We start from the raw sequence: 27,122 nt of genomic DNA on the forward strand, positions 1-27,122 counted from the left end.
GAAATGAAAATATAAAACTTGGAAATTTATCCTTCAAAGAGATAGAAAAATTCAAATAGGCCTATCTTGGAGCAACAGTAACAAATATAACTGATACTCGGGAGGAAATTAAACACAGAATAAATATGGGAAATACGTGTTATTATTCAGTTGAGAAGCTCTTGTCATTCAGTCTGGTCTCAGAAAAGCTGAAAGTTAGAATTTATAAAACAGTTATATTTAGGGTGACCAGACATCCTCTTTTATCTGGACATGTCCTCCTTTTTAGGCTTTTGTCCGAGGTCTGGGCGGATTTAAAAAAAATCAAGAAATATCCTCCTTTTCACAACTTGTATGCCTGATGTTTTGAAACTATCTGATTTGACTCCTTTTTCAAGTAATTTGCCAGTAGATGGCAGCAGCATCAACGGAATATACTCTTTGTCAATGATCATAACTCTTTCCTCTTCCTTTTGATAATAATTATAGTTCCCTTGGTTTTCATATGTAGCTAACTGTAAAATCATTTTATATTATTAAGTTTTATCATAAGTATGCTATAATAAAATAGATAGTGATATAATTTTAAATAAAATATAGGCCTAAGCCTAAATTTAAATAGATATTTTCTTTCCCTTTTATCCCTTGACTTTCATATGTAGCTAACTTTAAAATCATTATTATTAAGTTTTATCATAATTAGGTTTGAAATAAAATAGATAACATACTTTTAAGTATGATATAAGCCTAAATCTGTACTGTATATTGACTATATTATACCTAAGCCTAAATCAAAATGGGCTACATATTTTCTGTCCTCTTTTTTCGAACAATGTTCTCCTTTTTGAAGCTTTGTGTCCTCTTTTTATTGTTGTGAATCTGGTCACCCTAGTTATAATACCGGTTGTTCTGTATGGTTGTGAAACTTGGACTCTCACTTTGAGAGAGGAACGGAGATTAAGGGTATTTGAGAATAAAGTGTTTAGGAAAATACTTGGGGCTAAGAGAGATGAAGTTACAGAAGAATGGAGAAAGTTACACAATGCAGAACTGCAATATATTCTTTACCTCACATAATTAGGAATATTAAATACAGATGTTTGAGATGGGCAGGGCATGTAGCAAGTATGGGCGAATCCAGAAATGCATATAGAGTGTTAGTTGGGAGGCCAGAGGAAAAAAGACCTTTGGTGAGGCTGAGCTATAGATGGGAGTATAATATTAAAATTGATTTGAAGGAGGTGGGATATGATGGTAGGAGCTGGATTAATCTTGCTCAGGATAGGGACTGATGGTGGGTTTATGTCAGGGTGGCAATGAATCTCTGGGTTCCTTAAAAGCCATAAGTAAGTAATTAAGTAATTGAAGAATGTAGATTTTTATCATGGTGAATGCTTTGCCATTATTTTAAGATCTAGGTAGAGGCTAAGACTCTTCAAGGAAACTATGACGCCATTTCTGCCTTGCCTTTGACTGACTGAAATGGCTCCACAAAGAGATGCAGGAACGAAAGAAAGTGTAATACAGACTCTGATTCACCTTGGTTTTTCGACGTCCAAGGTTGATAGGCGTTTCCACATTTCAGAAAGGACAGCTAGGAAATGGGTGCAAAATTATCAACATTTGGCAATTTTTGGCCAAAAAGCTGGGAGTGGTAGAAGGAAAATTTCAACACCAACAGGATGCCAGATTAGTGGCAGAGATTGAAAGGAATCACTTTCATACTGTTGCTACTTTGAAGGCAGTTGTTAATTTCCCTGGCCATGACCAGACCTTGAGAAGTCATTTAAGGGCAGCCAATTTAAGATCTCGATGTGCCATCCTAGGAAAGTTCATACTCGCATAAAGATCTTAAAAAGTTATTTATGCCTTCATCCTAGTTCTCGAAGAAGACTGTAATTTCACATTGTTCTGTACTTTTATTCTTTCTTTGACCCAACAACTTCTGTTTTTTATAGTTTATCACAGGGGTCGTAAAGGGTAAGAAGTGTAACAAAATATGCTCTGTTGTGCAGAAGGGAGAGGGAGAGAGCATAACCGCCAACAGCCATGGATGCGTGCTAGTGCCTCTCTTATCCATGGATAAGAGACGCTAGCCCCAGAGTGCACTGTGCTAATGACTGCTGGTTTAACATTTTGTTCTCAATTGCAGAGGATATGATTCAGAACCTACGTAAAACGTTGGACTTGCTGACCTCTTCCTCTCTACTTAAACCAGAACAAAAATTCCTAGTTCTGAATACATCTATATGTACGTCACTAATGAACTATCTAAAATCCCCAAGAGATTTCTATCAGATAGTGATAAAATAATTAAAAGTGCCTTGAAGGGAATTTTACAGATACCAATCGACACTCCAGATCACATGTTATATGCTGACATAAAATACAAGGGACTTGAACTTTTCAAGGCCACTTGGGAAGCTTATTTGCAACACATTAACACCTGTAATACTCTTTCTCAATCTTCCAATATGTATGTCTTTACTCTAGGGATCTACGAGCTGAAGCATCAAATGCATGCGAACACTACAACTGACTGATGCAATTGAGGAAATCAAAAATCCTCGCAATGGATTCTACGATGCTAGATGTATGAGGAAAAGATTGCAAAAGATAGAAGAGGATGCTTGGGCTAAGCTCCCGCAGAAAGGACTCAGTGTCAATCTTTACTGATAATATACTCCGGCAAATTTGTGGATTTGGCATCGTGAAGGCTTGACTTCAAGTGAATGGTGAGAAGCTATTAAGGTGACAGCTCACGTATCTGCTGTACAATCTCAACCACATAGGACCCAGGGCAACAGCCTCTGTCGGCAGTACCACAGAGAGAAAGCAACTCTTGCACACGTCCTGGGTTTCTGTCATTTTGGAGGCGTACTACGTAACACTTGTCATCACAGGATCCACTCATTGATTGCAGACGAACTTTGGTCAAACAGTTTCGAGGTCTTCAAGGAAGTTCATTGTTTGGCAACAAACAGTAATGCTCGAAAAATTGATATGATTGCCATCCTGCTAATACCTATGTGGCTTCGAAAATCATGCTGGCCAAGCAGAGGAAGTACATGAAGAGAAGAACATACATGTACCAACAATACCATATTTTCAAGAGAAGTACAACTTACAATGCATAGAAGTCATCGGATTAATGCTGGGGCCTCGCAGTACAATTCCTTTCCATTTCTACAATACTTGGAAAAGTTTTGGCTTGAACAAGACCAAAATCAAAGATGTCGTTATAGTTACTCTGCGTGGGTCATTAAGCTTTTTCCATCATCACCTTTATTGTCAACATCAATAAGGAAAATACTATCTCTTAGTATTCACCTATAGCTTGTTTGTTATTAATTTTTCTTACATTTGTTTATAAATGTATTATAAATTGTATTATTAATAAGTTAAAATAACTAATATTGTTGTTTTCTAATGCCAGGCATTTGACAATAAAGTCATTTGACCTCTTGCACTCCAATATTTTTCAAAGATATATATAACTAATATTGTTAGTTATGTTCTGTCTGTATTAGCAGCTTATATTTTGTAAATTTTTCATATTAATATTTCTTTGTAAAATTATATTGTTTGCTATGCTGTGTCCTGTAATGGCAGCCCGTAAATTCAGAGCACAGTAAGCTATCACATAAGTTACACATAATCTGAAAGTCTATTGTGAACATGACCACAAAATGCATTAAAGAATCAACACAGAGACGTGAAAGTATTGCCATGTGTGTGAACAGACGCAACTGTTGCAATGTTTGGGCTGCACAGCACAAATAGTAACGATTGGCTCAGAGTCTGTACACTCACGAGATTGAAAAACCAATCTCATGCTAGCAGATCCAGCTAACAAGTACTGGTACTTTGGTTTTAATATTGCAGTTATGTGGCTGATCATCCCCATCTGGCATCATCTGAGTTCTCACGCCATTTTGTACCTACTAGGCCTGTATATTATGATAAAATAAGATGAAAATAAACATAAGGAGAAATGAAAAGTAACGATGAAATTAAATTTGTGAGGTTAAGTGAAACTGGATAAGCCATGGAAAACCTCATTCTTTGATATTGCCCATCACAACTGTCAATACAGTCAATGGATTCCGAGTTTGTAGAATGATAAGCCTGTGCTATAGCACTCTGGAGGTGTATCAATACTGTTAGATGTTACAATTTTGTCTTTTGTTCTTTTCATTTTTTTCTTTCTCTCTCACACTTCCCCCCAGTTTCTTTCAACTTTATACTTCGTATAGTTTTCTCTCAAATATTGTATTATTTATCTTCTAATAAGACCTCTACCTCTTTCTTTCATGTTTTCTGTCTCATGAAGAAAAGATTTTCTGATATTCTTTACTTAAACTCTGCAGTTTGTGTAGTTGAACTCATTTGACCATTTATGTTTACATGCCTAAGGTGGCATCGACATCTTGAAGAAGTTAAGAATGTCCAAGTATACAGAGAATTCCTGTGCAGACTGGTTCCAGGTAATTTAGTAATGTTCCGTCGACTTAATGACGTAGTACAGAGCACCTGTCCTGAGGATGTTAAGCAGTAAGGGGTAGAGTAGGACCTGTCTGCATAAGACAGCATGCATGAATTTGTCCATACATTGGCATATGACTGACTGCTGATCACTCACCAACAGATTTTATGAAGTAGAGGTTGGAGAGGGACCGGTCTGCATAGGAACTCTCTTCACTATCAGGCTGAAGTGAAATAGAAAGGGGCGAAAATAGAAATAGATTTCTCAAATTGTATCTTGCTTATATAAAAGTTATTTTGTTTGTTATGAGTTGGATCAACGAAAATCTGTTTTCAAAGCCATTAAACTAAATTTTCTCCCACGAAAAGAGGAAATTTAAGTATGGCATTATGATCAAAGTAGTAAACAATAGAAATGTGTAGGAGAAACTTTAAAGCTTTAATTAAAAAAAAAACACTTCTGATGTTTGCTTTCCATTTAGTGGCTGAATTCTAACAATTTTGTCACTTCCCGTTGAATGATAAAAATATCTTCTTTTAATGAAATGGTGTTCTAGTACCCCTGCTGTAGTTTCTTTATATTTCGCACATTCAGTTTTATGTACAGTGTTTTAGGAATTCCCTTTGTTGTTTTCATAATGTCGTACCATTGTAATTATATTTTGTAAATGACATGTAACATGCAATGTGTGTCCGAAATGGATTGTTGCATGTATTTAATATTACTTTAAGGCTCATTCATAATGAAAATTAAACATAACGTAAGCGTTAACTTAAAAATGTAAACGTTGTGGTAAAATCAAGAGCATTCACGATGGGAACATAAACATAACCACAAAGATACTTGGTAACCATGGAAACATAACAACGACGCCATTTCCTCATATTCTGTCGTATACTTCAGCGCTCCACGATTGTGTTCTGTTTGCAAATCATGTAAGCATAAGCATGAAAGTTTGGAGTTTGCAAACTTTCATGTTAATGTCTTACGGTAATGTTTATGTCAATGCTTATGTGAATCATTGTGAATGATCCCATTTGGTAGCCTGGGCGCAAACTTCTATGTTTATGTTACGGTTATGTTTAATTTTCATTGTGAATGGGCCTTTAGCCCTTTTCACTTGTATTTATTTCTTAAGTATATTGTAACATTTCTGTACTCTCAATGTAAATAAATTAAAACAATAAATTGTTTTTTTTTGTTTGATTTTTTAGGTTTGGGGAACATCGGGGATCATACTGTACATTGGCATCATTTAGTGATAAGGAGAACATAACCACAATTGATAAACAGTTGGAGAAGATTGATGAAATTGAGTCAAAATTACAGGTATGCCTGATGTTTACATACAGCAGTTTTTATTTCAAGAATAAAAATTAAATTTGCATAATTAAGTGGTAGCTTAGCAGCTGAAAGTTTCCTTATTTGGGTTTTTCCAGAATTCATACCATTACTCAGCATTTAGTGATAATGAAGATGATTTTGTCCATTTAATCTTCTCTTTGGTTACTTGGAAGGATGCAGGACTCACCTTGAGGGGTCCTGAATCTGAAAGTGAGAATTACATAATATGCGAGAGTATTGATTTAAATTATTGAATTACATTGGAGCTTCTATTATCACCTATGATTCATCATTTCTACAAACCATCATTTGCTATTTCACTCATTAATAGTTTTCTTTCCATGGGCAGGTCTTTCACTGTAAACCCAGCATTCTTCAAATTCCCATTTTCCACTTCCCTCTTAGCCTCCACATGTGATCCATATATCTTAATGTTTGTCATCTGATATCTTCTTTTTCTCCAGACTTCTCTCCTGTTCACCATTCCTTCCACTGCATCCTTCAATAGACAGTTTTTTCTTAAGCAATGTCCCAACCAATTTCTTTTTCTCTTCCTGATTTGTTTCAGCATTATTCTTTCTTCACTCACAGCTTCGGCTTTCCCTGCTCCCCCCTCCCCCCCATTTCATACACTTTATTCTTTCCCATATCCACATTTCAAATACTTCTAATCGTTTTTCTTCCCTTCATCGTATGACCATATTTCTGCCACATACAATGCCATATTCCAGACAAAGAACTTCATTAATCTCACCCTTAGCTCTTTTTTTCCAGAGATCTGCAGAAGATGCTCCTTTTTCTGTTAAAAGCTTCCCTTTGCCATTGCTATTCTTTTGACCTGCCAGCATCTCATGTTATTATGTATTTTATTTATTTATTCTGGTGTAGTTAAGGCCATCAGGCCTTCTCTTCCACAACACCAGGAATACAATTACAGTACATCCTAAGTGTTTGAAGCTGTCCACTTGTTCTATTACCTCATTTCAAATTCGCATGTTTACCTACTTTATTTTTCTCATAGTAACTATGGTCATCTTGTTTGCATTTACCATCATCTCTCATCTCATATTGCTAACATCACTTATCTTATGCACTTTATTTTGCTCCCTCCTACTATCACCCCTCCCATGTTATGGAAATATCTCTTCACTAAATCTTTCAAGTAGATACTGAACAGGGTAGGTGATAGAGGGCATCCTTGTCGTACTCCTGTCCCTATTTCACTTCTGACATCTCTTCTCCTATCCTGACTTTGACTCGTTTCATATAAAGATTACTGAACAGTCTTCTCTCTTTTCAATCCACACCAATTTTCTTTAGGATCCCCATTAATATATTCCAATTCACTTTGTCAAAAGCCTTTTCTAGGTCCACAAGTACTACATACACTTCTTTATTCTTCTCTAGGTATCTTTCGGTGACTTCGTAGCAGTCCAGTTGCATCTCTTGTACCTCTTCCATTCCTGAAGCCAAACTGCTCCTCTTCCAATTGTTCTTCCATTTTAGAATATAATCGTCGATTCAGGCATTTGGAGGGGAATCTTCGCAGAGTGTGATATCAGGCTGATAGTCTTGAACTCATTACATTTCTTGGCATTATTTTTATTAGGTATTGAAAGCAACACTGTAAAGTCTTCAGGACATTTGCCTTTCTCATATACAAGGGCTATTCATAAAGTAACTTCCATTTTCATATAGCTTGCGTAACAACAGAGACAGTGGCGCTGCTCTTGCAGTGGAGTGTACTTTGAAGTAATAAGCGTCAAGCAGCGGTAGAGTCAAGGTGTGTCTTGGTTCCTCTCTGAGCCACGTGCTGTCAAAATGTGTGCTACAATTGCAAGTCTTGCCAGGTGTGAGGTCCATTCTGTAATAAGATTTCTTGTGGCCAAAAACTGTAAAGCTAGTGAAATCCATCACCAACTTTGTGAAGTTTATGGGCCAGACGTAATGACAATGGTGTAAGACAATGGTGCTGTATGTTCAAAAATGGGTGAACCAATGTCCATGATGAAGAGAGAAATGGTCAACCGAGTATCGTTTGGTTGACAAAAGGGTTAGCGCAAACCGCAGGTTCACCATGTCGGAGCTTAGTGAGGATTTTCCACAGATTAGTTGTACGCTTCTGTACAAAGTGATTACCGATGATTTGGGCTACCGGAAACTTTCTGCCAGACTGGTGCCTAAACTCCTTTCTGAGGAACAAAAGGCTCAATGGATGGGAGCAGCTCTGTCCTTTCTTGAGCATTACGAAAGAGAAAGTGATGCTTTTCTCGATCAGATTGTGACAGATGAGACGAGACTTGGGTGCGGTATGTGAATGCAGAAACAAAGCTTCAATCAATGCAGTGGGACCATACTCACTTCGCGAAAAAACCCACAAAGTGTCGTCAAACACTTTCTACGAGGAAACTCATGGCAACTGTCTTCTGGGACAGAAAAGGAATTTTGCTAGTGGAGTTCTTGGAGAGGAATGCCAGAATTAACACTGAGCTTTACTGTAACACACTAACAAACTTGAAAAGGGCCATTCAAAACAAACGTCGTGGCATGTTGAGCTCTGAGGTGATTTTCCTGCATGACAACACACGGCTGCATATAGCATGTCTTACTACGACCAAGCTACAAGAGTTCAACAGGGAAGTATTGGATCATCCTCCCTATAGCCCAGTTTTGGTGCCTAGCGATTACCATCTCTTCATGCACATGAAGATGTGGCTTGGCTTGAAGTGCTGAAATGGCCTGCCTCTGGTTTATATTATTAACCCTGCCGCCAATCGTACAATAGGGTCGCTTGTCTCGTGAAGGTGAGGTGAAACAAATTAAACACTTAGCACAAGTAAATTACCTGATAACATTTATTAAGTTACAATTCAGGTAATAAGGATATAAACAAAAAAAAAAAAAACAAGATGGATGAAGCTGAATTTAACCCAACTATAAGGCCCGGTTTCTTCAACCTTTGTTATAATGCACCTAACATAGCGTTAATTAACTGTAAGTTAAAAGTATGAATTGCTGTTAAAAATATTGCGTTTCTTCGACTTTACATTTCACATTTTAACATTCTGTTTGTTAACTCTCTGTTAGGACCAGAGATTCTAGAGTTTAACCATAACCTATAACCAAGTATAGACTCACTTCTGTTTTCTGAACTCTGACAATTGCGATTCTCGCTTGTTTCCGTTGTTTGATTCAGAGAGAATAGAAGTCTTTCTATTCTCTCAGGTTTGATTTCTGCTTCCCTCCTCGTCTGTATCACAATAGCGTGGAGCAGTGTATTGGTATTGCTATTATGAAATGGAAAACACTGGAACAAAAAGAAATCTTGGGACTAATTTCTCTTCTTTCGAAAGAAACCTTCTGCTGGAAATTATTTCCCAGTATAAACCAATTAATGAGAATAAACAAACAAACGGATCTAAGTTGAAAGCGAAAAGTGAGGCTTGGCAGAAAATAGCCTATACCTTTGTATGAACTTCTGGTCTGTCAAATCACAGAAATCATCCACTCTGTTTATGTATTCATGGATATCATTTTCTAAATAATGCAGATATATAAGTTCAGCATCTAACGCACCAGCTATATTGGATACTTCTATGCTAACAGAGAGTTAAATTAACATAGGTTTTAACAGTCTGTTAGTACTAACAGTAGTTGAAGAAATGCTTCAACTGTTAAGTTTACAGTTAAAATGGAATAACACCTGTTATAATTTAACAAAGGTTGAAGAAACCGGGCCTAAATCTACTAAACCTTTGGGACTGGCTTGCCAAATAATCTATGCTCAACTGACATTTGCCATTACTCACAAGAGCCGCATAATCTGTATAAACAGAAATTAAGTGTAAATTAAACAGATTCACAATCCTATACTTAATGAAGCTGGTAGAAAGTAGCAATATAAAAAGCAAGAACAACTAATAGGAAATATACAATTGACGAATGTCAGTGGACTCTTTTAAATAATGCAAATTACGTAATAGCCTATATGAACATAAATATCCATATATAAATGAAAGCAAACATACAATCACGAATGGTGAAAAACCTGTTAAAATCGTGGGTAGACCAGTCTCGAACTCACACAACAATGGCCTTCCTCCAACCATCTTGCAGCCATGATTATATGTAGTTAGAAACCATCCCAGATTGAGTTCTAACTGCAGCACTTCACGTCCCTTCACGGACCAGGTTCTCCATTATTCCCTCACAAGCCACTGCTAAACTAAACCCCAACCCCCAATGGCTGTTCCACAACCTAACTCCCCGAGCGTCGTTCCAAGACTCTCTCTCGCGTCAACCGTTCCTGCCGGAAACGGACGCTAAATCCCAGAATAAATTTGAAAAGAACCAATGAAAATCAAAAACCAATATCACGTGATAAAATAAACTCGCTCCTTATACATAAAAAGAATAAGACCTAAAATGGCGGATAGAACAATGCCATCTATGAAAAGGAAGAATCAGACCTAAAATGGCAGATAGAACAACGCCATCTGTGAGAAGGAAGGGTAACTAAGAACAGGAAGAAACATAAGTAAGGAATAAGAAAGAAAATGAATAAAAAAGCACAGGTGCCGATAATAAAACGGCACAGTGCTTTGACGATGACAAAGAGTTGAAAACCAGCGTTGTAGGTTGGCTTCAGTCGCAGGCGGCCGAATTCTACGATTGCGGAATTTCAAAGCTCATCAAACGCTACGACAAGTGTCTCAATGTGACTGGAAACTATGTGGAAAAATGAACTAGAATATATACTTTCAAATGTATTGTAACCCAATTCTGTAACGTCATCCACAGGTTTGTAAAAAATAAACGGAAGTTACTTTATGAATAGCCCTTGTATTTCGTTGCATAATGATAGAATTTTCCTCTTGTCTTCACCCAAGCATTTCACTAATTCAATGAGGATTCCACCAACTCCTGTTGCTTTCCCATTCTTCAGTTCCCTCTTATTCCCTTAGAATAGAAAGTCCTTTTCGTATTCTGATCGGATGCCTCATCTTGTATAGCTAAGTTATCTGGACAATTCCCTGTCTCCATATTTCGTCCATCTGTTCAGTACTTCTTGTTTGTTAAAACATTGCCAATTTTGTCTCCTATCAACCACATGGATTTCCTGTTCTTATTTGTAAAATAGAAACATTTTACTTCGTGGTGTAGTAAATCATTTCTTTTCTCTCTAGATCCTCTATTTCTTTACATTTCTCTTTCATCCAATCTTCCTTCACTTTATCAGTTTCTGTTCTTAGTTCGTTGTTTAATACCATTAATTATATTATGCTTTTGCATAATCATGTAGTGGTACATTTCTCCTAAATTACTAATCTTTGTATATATTCAAGCATCTAGTCATGCATCTGAGTGTTTAATTTTATATGCTCACTGTCCTTGTGATGTAGACATATAAGAACATACCAGCAGTTAATTTCGTTGCCAAATTGGTTAATAAACATGGTGCTCCATTGAAATGTGATTCAGTGTTTATTGAATTTTGTGGCATCCATTAAGCTTTTCTCTTGAAGCCTTCAAGAAATGCAATGAATTTAGTATTATGTAATTTAATTTAATTATTGTGTTAGTGTAAAGAGATGGTGTTTTTGGTATTACATAATTTTTTCGAAGTTATAACAAAAAAAAAAAGATTATTATGTGCCTTAAGTTTTATATAACTATAAAGGCTGCATCAGAAGTATTGGGTAAGAGGACAAAAAAATATAAAAATAGAGGACTCAAAGTTTGGAATGAAGAAATTGCGAACATAATAAATGAAAAGAAAAAAAGGCATATTTACAGTTCCTAAGTAATCAAACAACAGAGAACCGAACAGAATATAAGAGGTTAAATGCTGCAGTGAAACGCGAAGTGAGGAAAATAAAGTGACAAAGTTGGGATAAATATGTGAATGACTTACAGCACGACCTACACGGACGACAAGAGAAAGTATATAAAGTTCTAAAACAGTTGAATGAGAATGAGGAAGGTAGACTACAGCATAATCCAATTAAGAATGAAGAATGGAACAAATATTATAAGAAATTATGGACTGATCCAGAAGGAGATAAATTAGTAATAACAAATGTTAATGAAAATGTAGATTTAATAAGTATGGATGAACTAAAAGAAACTTTAGAAAACTTCAAAAACAAAAAAAGTCCAGGAACTGACGGTCTGAATATGGAACTATTTAAATATGCGTCGATTAAATTCCAAACGAGGCTTTTGAACTTTATTAATATGTGTTGGAAAAATGGACATTTACCAGAAGAATGGAATATTGCATTGATATGCCCGATTTTTAAAAAGGGAGATCGAACTAAATGTGATAATTATAGAGGAATCAATCTTTTGAACTCAGGTTATAAGATTTATGCAAAAATTATAACACAAAGAATTGCTCCAATCTCGGAAACTATACTGCATGATTCACAAAATGGATTTAGAAAAGGGCGTTCCTGCAATGACTGTATCTTCACGATAACACAACTTATGGAGAAACGACGAGAATATAACCTACCAATTCTAATAGCTTTTATAGATTATGTAAAAGCTTTTGATAAAGTTAAAAGAAATTTGCTATGGGAAATAATGATTAAAAACTGTTTTCCTCAACATCTTATAAGAGTAATACAAAGTATGTATACAAATACAAAGTTTAAATTGGAGAAATCCATAGAAGAGGATCATTTAGTAGAGATTAATTTAGGAGTACGACAGGGGTGTCCATTATCGTCTACCCTATTTAATATATATATTAATGACGCAGTTGTACGATGGCAGACTATGCTTAAAACACATTTTAAAATAAAAGGGAGAAACATTGATACACTGTTGTTTGCTGACGACCAGATCTTAATTGCAGATTCGGAAGATAATTTACAAAGAGCCATACATGAATTAAATAATATTACAAGTGAATATAATCTTCAAATCTCACATATGAAAAAATGAAAATAATGGCTCTTAAAGGAAGAGATCTGTTAAGAGCAAAAATTTGCATAAATAATAAGCCCATCCAACAACAAAGTTATTTTAATTATCTTGGTTACATTGTGTCATATACCGGCAATAGAGATGTGCAAAATAAATTAAACAAATTCCAAACACTATGTGGTACAATAAAAAGAACTTTTAAAAATTTTAATAGAGCAACACTGTTAAAACTTTACAAAGTAATGGCGATCCCAACCTTGCTTTATGGGTGTGAAAGTTGGGTCTTGACTGTCTCACAACAGAAGAAAATAGAGGCTGCTGAGATGAAATTTTTGAGACAGGTGGCAGGTTATAGACTCATAGACAAAAAGAGAAATGAAGATATTAGAAAGGAATTGGAAATTCAGAGTCTAAATCAAACAATCATTGAATACAGACAAAGATGGCAAGATCATATACAAAGAATGGATGAAGATCGTATACCACAAATAATAAATAAGTATAAACCTGTAGGTAGAAGAAATGTCGGCAGGCCATGGATGAGATGGTCGGATCAGTTTTCTTGAAGACGGAACGAGCCACAAGGCTTATGCCGTAATGATGATGATGATGATGATGATAATGAAGTTTTATTTTCAGAACAAACTGTTACTGTAATGTAGACGTAATGATTTGTTTATTGTTGCCTTGCTAACCAAAGCAGTTCCGTGGAATAAATTGATGATAATAGAAGCTCAATTGTATTGTTCTGAAATTGTCTTGAAGTGAAAATGAAACATTTGACAGGATTAAAATTGCTCAAATTCTCAGAATGACTTTTCGGCCTGTTTAGTATTTAACAGAAGTATTTTTTATAATTACTGTATAAGAAATTGCATTGTAAAAATATATATATATATATATATATATATATATATATATATATATATATATATAGACAAATTCGTTTTAAGTACAGTACATTCTTGCTAGCCCAGCCTTTTCTTGCATAGAGGGGTGCCAGATATGCAAGAGTGCTGAATTACTGACAGTGCTTAAAATGTCATTGAATTTAATGCTGTTATAAGCTGCGCCAACACTGCACTTGTGCTTGCAAATCGGAACTAGAACATTCTACATGTGGCCGGCATTCATCCATATTTTTCTGCCCATGGGGAGATCTTTCACTGCAAACCCAGCATTCTCCAATCTTTCCTATTTTCTGCCATCCTCTTAGTCTCCGCATATGATCCATATACCTATCTTAATGTTGTTGTTGTCTAGTGCCTTGCATTTGGCAATGAAGCCATTGTCTAACATCTGATATTTTCTTCTGTTCTGAACTTTTGTCCAATTCACTATTCCTTCCAGTGCATCCTTCAGTAGGTAGTTTCTTCTTAGCCAGTGACCCAGCCAATTTTTTTTTCTCTTTATCAGTTTCAGCATTATTCTTTCTAAACAGCTTTTGTGCAAGGATCCATCCCAGATCCAGCCTTCGTGAAATCAGTCAATCAGTTGATCCACAACAGAATTTTTTTTCCTCCCCCACTTCAAAGCACACAGGTTATACGAACCTGACATTGCAATTTTGTATAGACTTACTAGTTGGAAATGGAAATAAATTCCAAATGAAGTTTTATAATGATTGGTGTTAATGTAGATTTACGCAATACATGAGCATCAAATATATTACAATATTTATTAAAATACATTTTATTGTGGTTAGACTTAAGTTAGTAATGTTTCGGTTAGCATACAGAATAATGTTTACAGTTCATAAGCTAGAATTATCCATTAATGTCCAGTTCATTGCTCATATATAGATATAAGAACAGCAGATATGAAATGACTTGCTCAAGTCCATGATACGGATAAAACAATTCTTTGTGACATTGTACACACATGATATAAAATGTAAATAAATTAATAAATAAAGTGGAACTTAATGATTAGCACTACTACTTATGAGAAATACCACAGTTGTGGTACGTTTTTTTCTCCTTCATATCCTACAGACTCCTAGTTTCAAACACTAATCTGATCAATCTTTCATCAACCATTGCAGCAGTTCTGATGAATTCGGTTGAAAAATCAAACTACAGTAGAATCGCTCTTAACTGGCACCAATAGGACCAGGAAAGTTTCGGATACGAGATTTTGCCGGATAATTGAATGACATAAAACTGTGTGGATTTTCTTTACTAAAACACATCACTTAACACAAAAATACACTAATTTTCAGTTCGAATGTTGACTTAATTCGCGCGAACTTCCTAATGTGGCAACACTGACGACCCAGGCTGTGGCAATCCATCCATGCATTTGTTTGTGATGATAATGGACAGGGAGATTCTTTACGTTTTTGAAGCTCCTTGGATTCCAGTATTTTCCCAACACTTTGTCACTTTGTACCTGTCGCATTTCAGCATACATAACAGTTACACGATCATCGTTTTGTTTGAAGCCCTTAGATAAGGTTTCCATCGCACACACCAGTGTTGTAGGAAGACACCTCCATAATAAACCAGTCTTGTCGGTGTTATATATTTCTTCCACACAATTTTCTGGAACTGATGAATAAACTGGTCTGCAGACAATTCATCAGCACTCCTTTGTTCACTGGACAAGTGTAGTTTTTGGATTCCATGTCTCTCTTTGAATCTGTTACACCACCCAACGGAAAATTTACACTCACCTTGCAGTTTCATTTTCAGGTGCAATCCCTTTCACTTTTCTTGTAGCACTGACCCAGAAAGCACATTCCCTTAGATCTTTTAATTTCGAACCACTCTTATAGAACATGATCCAATTCTTCACAGTGAGACTGATGTACAGTTTTCCGATTTTCCGCAACTTTCGTAGGTTCAGTGTTACTTATGAATCATTGGAGTTGACTGCCTTGTTTCTTTATATCGTATAAAGTTGAACTTTCAACTTTATATTCGTCCATTAATTTGGATCTACTAACTCCTCTCTCTCATTTTTCTCGAGTAATTCAAGCTTTTGCTTCAGTGTGAGGATGTTCCTCTTGCTCTTAGCGGTAGTAGCAGTGATGCTATCTATTTCACGAATGAAACTTTTACATGCTGTAGGAACAGAGAATTTCACATTTTCCTATTTAAACTCATTCAACACTCCCTCAAAATAGGCGAGTTCAAGTGGTAAATTGCGCATTGTTTGCAAGGCCCAAGTGGCAAATTACAGGTGCTGTTCAATCTATCCCAGGGATATAACGGGGTGTCTGTCTGTTTTCACGCATGAACAATATAAAGAATAAACACAATATGCAGCATGTGCGATCCATGAAAACCACTCACATCTTTGTCCAACTCTTTCGTATAAATGACTTTTTTTTTTTTTTTTTGCCGAAAGTGCCGTTTTGATATTGTCGGTTATTTGGGTGTTGGATACAAGAGATTTTACTGTACTTTGACTTACAAACTGGTTCTGACATATTCGTCAGAAAACACATCCACTGTAACCTTTAGTAGGCTAACATCATAACCAGTGAAATATATTTAGAAAGTTAACACTCCATATTGCCAGACTTTCTACTGATACTTTCACAATATTCTAAATATTTAGTCATTTTCTGTAATCACTTATATATTAGGCAGTCAATATAAATTGCATTAGCATTTTTGTACCCATTGTAATCTTATTTATCTACTTGTATTTTTTTATTCCCCTCTTTTTTGCATGTTTTTTTTTATTTATATTTGTAATTTTATTTGTTTCTTATTTACTTCTTCTCTGTGCATTTGTTTTTTGTATATGCCTATTTGTCTTCTAGTGGTATGGAAGAGAAGGCCTGATGCCTTAACTCCGTCAGATTAAATAAATAATATGTTTTCTTGTCACTTCTGCAATGTCTTCACAACCTACCTACACATAATGCATAAGACTTTTCAGACAAACTTCACCATTGTTTCGATTTCCATGTCAAAAGGAAGTGCAACGTGATAGCTCCCAATGTCTTTTACGTCATGGCAACATCTTTTACATTATATGCTCGAACTTAATAAATAATAAACCCTCCCCTGTTTACCAAGCAATACCCCTATCTGTAAATAATCTATCTCGGTATTACACTTGAATATGACAGACACACAACAACTCTTGTCAACAAATCACTGCCCTGGGCTGCATAGGTGCATTGAGAGCAACCAGAGTTGGAGTCCTGTTCCTTAATCTTGTGGATTCCATGTTGCACAGAATAAGGGCAGTTGTTAACGCAGGTGGTTTGTGGACGAAATACTAGTCCCTACCACATGCCTTTTTTTGTTCATATTTCTTTATTTATGTTTGATGTATTTCCGGTTTTTTAGGAAGTGAAACAACTATTTTTGTTTATACAGGCCAGGTCTTGCCCAAGCAAGTTTTTCCCACCTGTATGGATGGGGCGTTCAGTGTAGTGCTTTTGAATTAGTGCACGGGCAACAGCCAGTCGAAAGTTCCAGTAAGGCATCTTTTTCCTTGGATTCAGGATTTTCTATATGGCGAGGCTGTTGTATAGAGTAATATCCATTATGTGCAAAAACAATTTCTTGTACCTTTTGTTTTACACATAGATGGATATGCCTATGTCTCTTGGTCCATCAAGTCCACACCTCCATATTCATATTGTATTCGTGCACTACGTCAGGTTTGAACTGTGGGTTCTCCTTTCCTATTTCTATCATATTTACCATGGCATGGCAGTTTGATAGAATTGACACCTTCCTCTTATCACACCACACAACATATGTTAGGAGAGGGAGTTGCTTTACCTCCATTTCTCCTCTCTTGAAGACTTTAGTACGAATGACCTTCAGTAAACCAATTCGATTTGTGCATACTGTCCGACATGCATTAGGTGAACTGTACCAGTTGTTCTTCCGTGACCCAGCAGCGTGTCTGCAAGGTGCATTATTATTGAGCCAGAAAGTTCCAAATCTTTATTACCTGTATTGTCTGTGTATTCTCCTGTATATACAATACCATTGTAGAGGTACAGTCCCACTTTCACACAAGTCAAATGTTTTTATACCAAACCTAGCCCATTTGGTCCGAATAAATTGCTTCCAGCCAAGTCAGCTCTTCCATAACATTAGACTTTCATACACAGTAATTTTGTGACCAGGATGGTATGCGTCTTTGAATTTATTTATTAGGTGGTCAAAAACCAGTAGTATTTTGCGCATTGTTTCCCTCTGCGTCCTGGCTTGTGAAGTGGAGAAATTTCAAAATTGACCTGAATTTATTTTCAGATATACATTTTCCAAAAAAAAAAAAAAGTGTGGCAAGCATTTCATGAGTAAATCAATACATTTTAATATTAGCTTGCGAATTAACCCCATAAGTATTATCAAGCCAAAGAAATGCAGTATGTCATCTCTTGTAATGTCTTTCCACGAATGAAGTCTACTTTTTTGGTAATTTCTTCTTTGAGACAAGTTCTTCTTTCACTGTTACGATAGGAATTTGTCTCTGCTGTTATCAATTTGACCAACTCATCATTGAAAAAGTGAACAAATATGTCTACTGGTTGGCTATTACTATTTATCCCTGTGTCTGATTGAAGCCCATTAAAAGGATCTGCAAAAGAGTGATGTACCATGTTACTGCCATTTCGCTCTTCATAGTGTTTCCTCACTCCTCAGCATGTCATCATCACTGTCACAGGATGCATTTATTGGTTCTTCAGTGTCTTCATCACTGAAGTTATAATCGAAATCACTGTTGGCATCTAAACTTCTTCCACATCTTTTGCTGTCAAATTTTCTGCAAGCACACATTTACCACTTTGGAGCTGAGAAACACATGCATACGCAGCTATGATCGTGGGCTTTATGATACAGTGGAATATAAGCAGATATTTGGGAAAGAGTAGCTAGAACTGATAGGCTAAATACCAAGACCGTGTCAGGTCAGTGAAAGAAATCTTGTCTCAAACTCCTCTCATACAGCACACTCACAGTGTCTCTCTCACTCTGTCACTCTAAGCAAATGACTTTATATACATCAGAGGGTCTTTTAGAAAAGAATTGAAAACTATTTTGCGATATATACTCGTTACTCTGTCACATAGAAGAGCAATGTTTAATTAATTTAAAGTGGAAAATGTCCCGTAACACATCACTTTTTATTCCATGAAAAAAATATTGAAATTTATAAGAGATACAAACATTTTTCTATATCCTACACTGAGTTTAAATCTCTATTTGCCAATGTACTATACTAAAAGCCACGTTATGAACCGACTAAACCGGAAGCAACTTTCTGTTGCTCTCTTTCTAGCTCTGTTGCCACATAGTGGCACGAGATTCAAAGCGTGTTCAGCATTTGTCACCAATATGTTTAAAATAACTACTATATATAGTTCTCGATAACACTATCAACAATATTAGTAATTAAAATTACTGTTTTCAAGAAAGCACGAGCTAATGACGCTGATACAAAATGCGACTCGTAATGCACGTGGTACTGCAGATTTTCGTTAGCAGTCGACATTTTCACGTGAGGTCCAATGAAAAGCTCCGTTCTTCTTTTCCCCTCCAAACCCCAACACTCAAGTCATCGCTGCACAGGCTACCGCTCTAACCCGCACTTTCCTCTCGCCCTCCCAACTACTTCCTGTTTAGTCGGTTCATAACCTGGCTTTTAGTATAGTGACGTGGGGATTTAAATGGCCATCAGTTAAGGGGTTAATCCAAGTATGACTCAAGCTATAATTATTGAGACATAAATGTTTAGTTAACTCTCTTAATAACAGCAATCTTAATAACATACAAATCCCCTGTTCACCTGTTGTAAAAAAAATCTTGGTTTCTTTTTCGATAATAATCTAACTTGGAATTGTCATGTCAAAGAAACAATAAAAAAAAGTCTGTTCCTTCATTCCTTGTTTCAATTGTTTAAGAAACGTATTGCCCCAGCAACTAAAACTTATTGCACTTCGATTATTGTGATGTTCTGTTAAGTTCAGAATATGTGTATCAGATACATATTATGTAATATTCAGCTGTATGATCACATATGACCATCTTTAAATCTTTCGTGGTTTCGACTCTAGGAATGTAGAACTTTACACTTTTGTCTTTACTCTTTCCAATTCTGCACACCGAATTACCTTTCGTCTCATTTCTCTTATCTATACTCTAACATTAAACATTTAAACATCAGATCACTTATCTGTGGCACCCCTTCAAAGAACATCTTGGTCAATGAAATTCCTTGTCACAAAGTATTAGGAGCTGCAAGAAATAAACACTTTTAAAAATAGCTTAAAGAATAACTTTCTTAGCAATTCATTCTAATTGAATCGGAGATTGCAGAAACAGCACATGTCACTATGTGTGGTGTATTGACATGTACTGTTTCTGCAATTCCCGAGTTAAATTATACTGACGTTAACAGTTGCTGACTACATAGTAATTTCGTTCTTTAGACATTCATCCTGATAATGCTGTATTTCTCAATTCTCATTATAATTTCTTCCTATTATCTAGCATTATTTGAAATATATTAACATTCTATGTATACTACTTTAATTTTGCTACTTTGTGTTTCATTTTTCATTAATAGTTCATAGTATTTTATTGTTTAATTCGTAAGTAAACACCTCTGATTAAGATTCTGGATGATATACCTCTATTATCTTTTATCAGGCAGTACTCTCACTTGACGAAGTGTCTCAGAAAGAACAATGTTTGTATACATCTGAAGTCTGATTAGTGTAACATGTTACCAGTCAGCGATGTATGCAATGGAGGGGGAAAGGAACTGGCCACCCTACCCCATTATCTCCTGGCTTGATTGCCTTATGAGTGATACCTTACTGGTATCACTTATGAGCTTCAAATCTGTCTTTGGGCAGCTGACTAAACAACAATAATTCATAAGTAGCTCTTGTATACACGTAAATAAGTTCATTCAATATGTATGTATACTTTTTGCTGGTTGAGAAGAAGAGAAGGCCTTGTGGCCCTAACTCTGCCAGCTAAAATAAATCATTGTTATTACTTACTTACTTACAAATGGCTTTTAAGGAACCCAAAGGTTCATTGCTGCCCTCACATAAGCCCGCCAGCGGTCCCTATCCTGTGCAAGATTAATCCAGTCTCTATCATCATACCCCACCTCCCTCAAATCCATTTTAATATTATCCTCCCATCTACGTCTCGGCCTCCCTAAAGGTCTTTTTCCCTCCGGTCTCCCAACTAACACTCTATATGCATTTCTGGATTCGCCCATACGTGCTACATGCCCTGCCCATCTCAAACGTCTGGATTTAATGTTCCTAATTATGTCAGGTGAAGAATATTGTTATTACTGATAAAATTTATGTTACTTTATGTACACTGTTAATTTTTGTCACAGATAGTAAGGTTTGTGTTTTCTGTGTTATGTAGATGACTCCATTAAGTACAAGCAACCAGCATCATAATGGAGGCAGCGGTGGCAGGAAACATGGTGGTGGTGGCAGTAGTCCTAAACAGAACAAGTCTGGTCCTCGGCCTAATAAGAACTGGGGGGGTCACAGTGGGAGCCTCAGCTTCCCACCTCCTCTTCAGTCGTGGTACAGTTTGATTCCTCACCATTGGCTGCCACCATCTCCACCTCCATACCATCACCATCCATTGCTCAGGTCACTTCCTAGCGGGAAGTGGGGTGGACATGTGCCTCCTCATCGCTACCACTGGCAGAACCACCACCATCACCAACACAACCAAAACAACAACCACCACCACCATCACCACAAGGCTACACTCAAGGTTTAGTTGGCAGTTAATTGGCATGTAATATGTACCAAGCCTATTGTCATCATTCAAAAGTGTTCAAATGCAGGTACTTATAAGTGTATCATGAGTCATTTAAGGATCTCATGTCACACTCATAAGAGTCTGTCAAATGTGGACGTGAATACAAGATTGAGAATGGAATTTTGGATTAAAAAGCTTCAGTTTTTACTAGTACCTGAATTGCAATGAACTTGGTTCATTTTACATTATTCATACCATCTGTCAAAATCATAGCAAGAAATAATCACTGTTGTTGCTGCTGCATCGTAGCACTATGTGTGTTCACAAAATTTTATTCAGATAATTTTTTTTCTATAATCAGAAACCAAAGGTAATCATGCAAGTGATGAATGTGTACAGCAGCTTACTTTATTCTTTTACAAAGTTATATGTACGAAGTTTTCAGAATAAACTGTGAACCTGAGTGCAGTGGGCAATGAATCATGTAACTGGTTATGACATCATATTTGATGTTACACTTTTATTATTCTTGAGCATCAGCGTCTATATAAATTGCTTATATGCACAAATGGAATGAACTTCTGCTAGAGGTAAAGCTAGATTCCAGGGTGTCGTATGTTTTTTATAACCACACTTTTTTTTTAATTAGGTCATTCTTTCTTAAATTTTAAGTTCAGCATCCTGTTTAAAATATATCCACTTGAAGTTGCCACAAGTAACACAGCACAGAAGGCGAAACTATTTTGTCTTTTTCGTGGCTGTGATTACTTTTTCGGTAAATGGCACAGTCTGTGGATGGTCTTTGATAAGCCATATTTCCGATAGATTTAATAAGTGGTCTTGCAATCTTTCTTTCTTTCTTTTTTTTTTTTTAATCCGTTTATCATGTCACTAAAGTATCTTTTGCATGCAGAAGGAAAATAGTCGAAATATATAATATCGCAACAATATGTTTATGTTAACATAATATAACACAGAAAAATATCAGTTTTTTAATGTTTTTATTGTCTCAAGTCTTTGTTCCATATGTGGCCATTCTACTGAATATGATTATAGGGACCTGAGTAAATACCCCTAGCAGTTGCTGCATCAAAAGCTGAAAAGTAGCAGCATTTACATTCCAGACTCTTTCAGCTTCTGTACTTTACCTTTGGCCAGATATTTTGTGCATTACTTTACTAAGTTACTTTTATATAGTTACAGATTTTGATCACTTGTAAGTTCTTTCAAGTACAGGGACGAATTAAAAAAATTAAAATGCATGTGTACTGCCATTTGTGTAACAATTATTATTATTAGTCGTATAAAAGTCATTTTGGTGTCATATGCAAGAGGTGTTACTTGAAAGAATTTGCTTATTATTATTTTTTTTAAGAAATGTAATTCTGGATGTTAATTAACTTCTCAGTGTTACACCATCATTTTGCTTGTGCATAACATGTTCATAGTGTTAAAATTCTTTGTCTTATTATTATCTATACATTCACTATAATGGATGTCAGTTTGCAAGTTTGGAGTTGCGCATGTTTTCTATGTGATAATCCAATGTTAGTGTTTTAATTATGATGATCTCTTAGGAGCTGTTGGTGAAGTCTGTGTCTCAGTTCATTCAAAATCACATACTCTCCCAGTTTTGACCGTGGGCAGTTGTATATCAAGTTTGGAAACATATTTATTTTTGTAATCTCTTGGCTGTACATGTGAGGGGCTCAGAGTACAAATGGTGTAACTCTACTTTCATGAAAATGGAGTTACTGACATGTATTGTAGCAAGAATATCGGACAAATCCTAACAATATTATATTTATAATATTACATTGTCAACTTATAATTATAAAAATTTCAGATAACTTAAATAAGTTAAAAAGCTTAAAGAAAAGTATATGTTTTGAAAGCATAAGAAAGAAGTTCAGATTTTCTATTAACTTTCCTTAATTTACACTTAAGGTAATAACAAAAAGAAATAAATCTTAATCAGTTTTGGTATCTATAATAATTCGTAGATAAATACAATTTTGTAGATAAAAAATTATGAAAATTACATTAATTAAGAAAAAACGTAATGAGAAAAGGAGACAGGCTATTGATTTGGGATCAAAACCACATTGAAAAGGGGATATTTTTCTCGATGTTCGATTGATTTTTTGTAATAATGTTGTATTATAATAAGTAAATTAATAAATCAACAATATAAAATTTTAACAAATTTAAATTGATAGTTATTTTAAAACCTACACACACAAAAAATAATTGAAATTACAAAAATATATTAAAGAGCTTGTTCCCCTTAATATTCATATTAATAAAATCATATTTTTCAATGCTACAAGGAAATACGTAAATTATTACAGTGCACAGTAGATCAAAACGCAAATTTAGCTGGACAAAATTAGTAACTTCTCTATCTAACAGATATTTATGAAATTTTGTATAGAAGTTACAGGTAGCATGTATATCTAGTGTATTAACTCTGATTACGATTATGTCAGTCGAACTTCCCTTTATAGGGGTTGCATTTAGACTTCTCTCCTATCTAACAGATTTTTATGAAACTGTACAGGAGTTATAGGTAGAATATTAGCATATATTTTATTTATTTATGTTTTTTTTTTTTTATATACAAACAATGATTACATTTGTATAAGAGGAACTATCCCTTTGTAGGGGGTGCATTTAAAAAAAATTAATAACTTCTCTCTTATGTAACAGGTTTTTATGAAACTTCTTACAGAAATTATTGGTAGCATATATTTTTCGTACACAAACTCTTGTATGAGGAACTACCCTTTTATAGGTGGTGCATCAGACAAAATTGATGACTTCTATATCTATGAAATTTTGTACAGAAATTACAGATAGAATATATTTTTGGTCCAAACTCTGATTATGATAAACAAAGTTAATAATTTCTTTCCTGTCTAATAGATTTTTATGAAACTTTGTACATGAGTTAAAGGTAGCATACAGTACATTTTTTCCTCAAAGCCAACTGACTTGCGAAACACAATTCTTCTTTCGAAGTTTCTCTAATAAGGGATTCTGTCACTCTATGCTTAGTTTTGTTACTACCTTCATGAACAGATGTGGTCTTCTTACTTTTGAAGAATAGGCAGTAGGCTTAATGGCATAAAGTGGTTTCTATAATTTTATGATATCAGAAAATTGTACTTTACAATATAACCAAACTTGGGTGGTATTTTAATAAAAACGTATGCTAGTTCCTGCTCTACGGTTTTCAGAACTTCCGATAATCAGATTTAGTTTATTGTGTCTTCAACTTTAGAAGTAGCAACATTGTAATCTATTTTTTTGTAAATCACTTTTCTCTCTGCACGACATAATCTCACCTGAAAGAAATTAATATCTATTTTGATATTATATGAATAAATTACATGCAGGAATTATAAATAATGAGAACTTCTAAGTTCAACTTCTTCATACAATTATTATTATTATTATTATTATTATTATTATTATTATTACTACTACTACTACTACTACTACAGTATATTTATTTCAATTATATCTCAGTAGCAAGGCCTGCGACTGTTGACAGTCTTGTAAAGAATGGTATATAGATATTTTACAAACCTGTAGGTTGCCACATCTAGCATCTTAAGTGTTTTGAATTTAAAGGGTTCTTATAAGATATAAAAAAGGTTTCGTCAATTCGTTCTGATCTCTTCTTTTTAAAATCTATTTCAATATTGTAATAAATAAACTATTTTATTTTTCTTTAATGATTGTCTGTAATCAACATGTACACACGAGTTTCTATATTACATTCATTATTATGATAAAACATGCTACATATCTTAAGCCAAAACTGGCAATAGAACTTTAACATTTAGTCCTTCACACTAAATAATTGTCTCGCATTACATGCAAGGTCAATTGCCTGCAGGTCCAACTTCACAGTAACATGGTGCTGGTATACCGCTGTTTATTACAGTTTATATAGTTTAGATTAGAGATTATGAAGGTTTGGTATGTTTACAATACTGTCTCATAAAATGCACTTTCACGAGGATCATCAAAGTTAATTTTGTCCTGCCAGATTCGCGTTTTGGACCACTGTGCAGTGCACAAATGTTAGCACTTGTTTACTGAACATTCTCTAAACTATTCACCTGTAGAAGCACCCATTTTTCACAGAAATATTTCAGATGGAGTTGTGCCATTTGTGTCTGAGCTCCTCGCGCGCGCGCGTGTGCGTGTGCGTGTGCGTGTGCGTGTGCGTGTGCGTGTGTGTGTGTGTGTGTGTGTGTGTGTGGGCGCGCGTGCATGCGCACGCGCGTATAAGATTAATTTTATTGCATTTTTAAATTTGAGTAATCTATAAGCTCTGTAATTGGAAATATGCTCTCCTTTATAGTATCGGTATTAATTCTTTTGATTTCGAGCTTAGCTCCAACCATACACGCTGTTATATTCCAGAGAAAAAAAGAGGCTTTGCTTTGATCAGTTGAAATGTCGCACTCTCACATGAATCGCTTTCTTATATATACATTGTTTGGGCACACTGCTTGCCTACCTAAACAACACGTGAAGTATACTATTGTGAACAGCTCTGTTGCCAATTATGTTCCTTGTGTATGTAAATTGTTCTGATATTGTAATATTATCTTTACGTTCTCTAAGGGGAGGGGGGGAGAGGTGAAGTGATTCAAAATAGAAGTTTAATCTATATTTTGTTTTGTCTGTTGATCAGATTAGAGGATATATTATAACAATTCTATATTAAAAGTATAACATTATATTGTATACCATTTGTTGGTGTAACATAGAAAATAGTTTTGCATCATAAAAATGAGTTTTAATTCTTAAGCCTTACCAGCAATCCTTTCCATCATTTTCAACCTCGACGATAAGTGGACGTAGCGATTACAAGGAAAAGCTGCCAACTGTCTTGGAATAGAAATTCTTAATAGAAAATAGTTACATTTTACTTATTCTCTACAAATACTTGCATGTTCATGAGTTCAGAAATACAAGTGAAGTAGTTTTCTAATCACTAGATCGAATATATGTTTCCCTTTTTGGGTGGTAGGGTGCTATTCAAAAGCTCACATTCACAATTAAGAGAAGCTTGCTGGAGCCCGGGAATGGCAACATGAAAGTTGGCGAAGTTTTAATTTTGCCTGTCTCATTTCCGTTTGCAGCCTACTAGATTCTTTCTGTTATCATAAAGCTATTTGGTAGTCGTATATTTTGAGCAAGGAGGTTGTGACGTAATTTCGTCATGCATCATTTCTTTCTGGCATGCCCTAGAGTCAGGAGTTTGCATTCCATTTGGTTGATGCTGAAGGAAGAGAAGTACCTCATGGCCACATAAGATCCTCCACAGCAGTAGCAAAGTTACAATAGCAGACTCCTCTTCTTTATCCTCGACCTTACCTTGCATTCAGCCTTTTGCAGTTCACACAAATCATCCACATCAATCTAAGGTGCAGAGATTATGATACTGTCGGAAGAAACAGTTTTCGAAAGTAGGTTCATCACCATCACCTTCACAACAACAGCATTCCAGTATTCATCAGCAACATTTTCACCATCTTCTTCTTCACCTGCAATCAATCCAAATCCAGTTCAGGCAAAACATTTCTGATTGATTGTGCTGTAACTTGATTCCATGCAGCCACAAACATGTGTATTAC

At 35.4% G+C, this 27,122-nt stretch overlaps 2 protein-coding genes across 2 annotated transcripts in view; one reads left to right on the top strand and one right to left on the bottom strand.

Annotated features, from left to right (window-relative positions):
• The window catches only part of LOC138696461 (protein BTG1-like), a 33,771-nt gene extending 11,433 nt beyond the window's left edge, over positions 1-22,338 (top strand). The window contains exons 3-4 of the mRNA XM_069821460.1: positions 5,680-5,794; positions 21,115-22,338. Coding sequence (XP_069677561.1) covers positions 5,680-5,794; positions 21,115-21,483 — 484 coding nt within the window. The 3' untranslated portion in view covers positions 21,484-22,338. The remainder of the gene's footprint in view (positions 1-5,679; positions 5,795-21,114) is intronic.
• Positions 22,314-27,122, bottom strand: part of IFT46 (intraflagellar transport 46) — a 47,083-nt gene continuing 42,274 nt past the window's right edge. The window contains exon 8 of the mRNA XM_069821457.1: positions 22,314-27,032. Within this exon, the coding sequence (XP_069677558.1) occupies positions 26,908-27,032 (125 nt within the window). The 3' untranslated portion in view covers positions 22,314-26,907. The remainder of the gene's footprint in view (positions 27,033-27,122) is intronic.

Source organism: Periplaneta americana, chromosome 3, assembly GCF_040183065.1.
Source record: "Periplaneta americana isolate PAMFEO1 chromosome 3, P.americana_PAMFEO1_priV1, whole genome shotgun sequence".
NCBI classification, from domain to species: Eukaryota; Metazoa; Arthropoda; class Insecta; order Blattodea; family Blattidae; genus Periplaneta; species Periplaneta americana.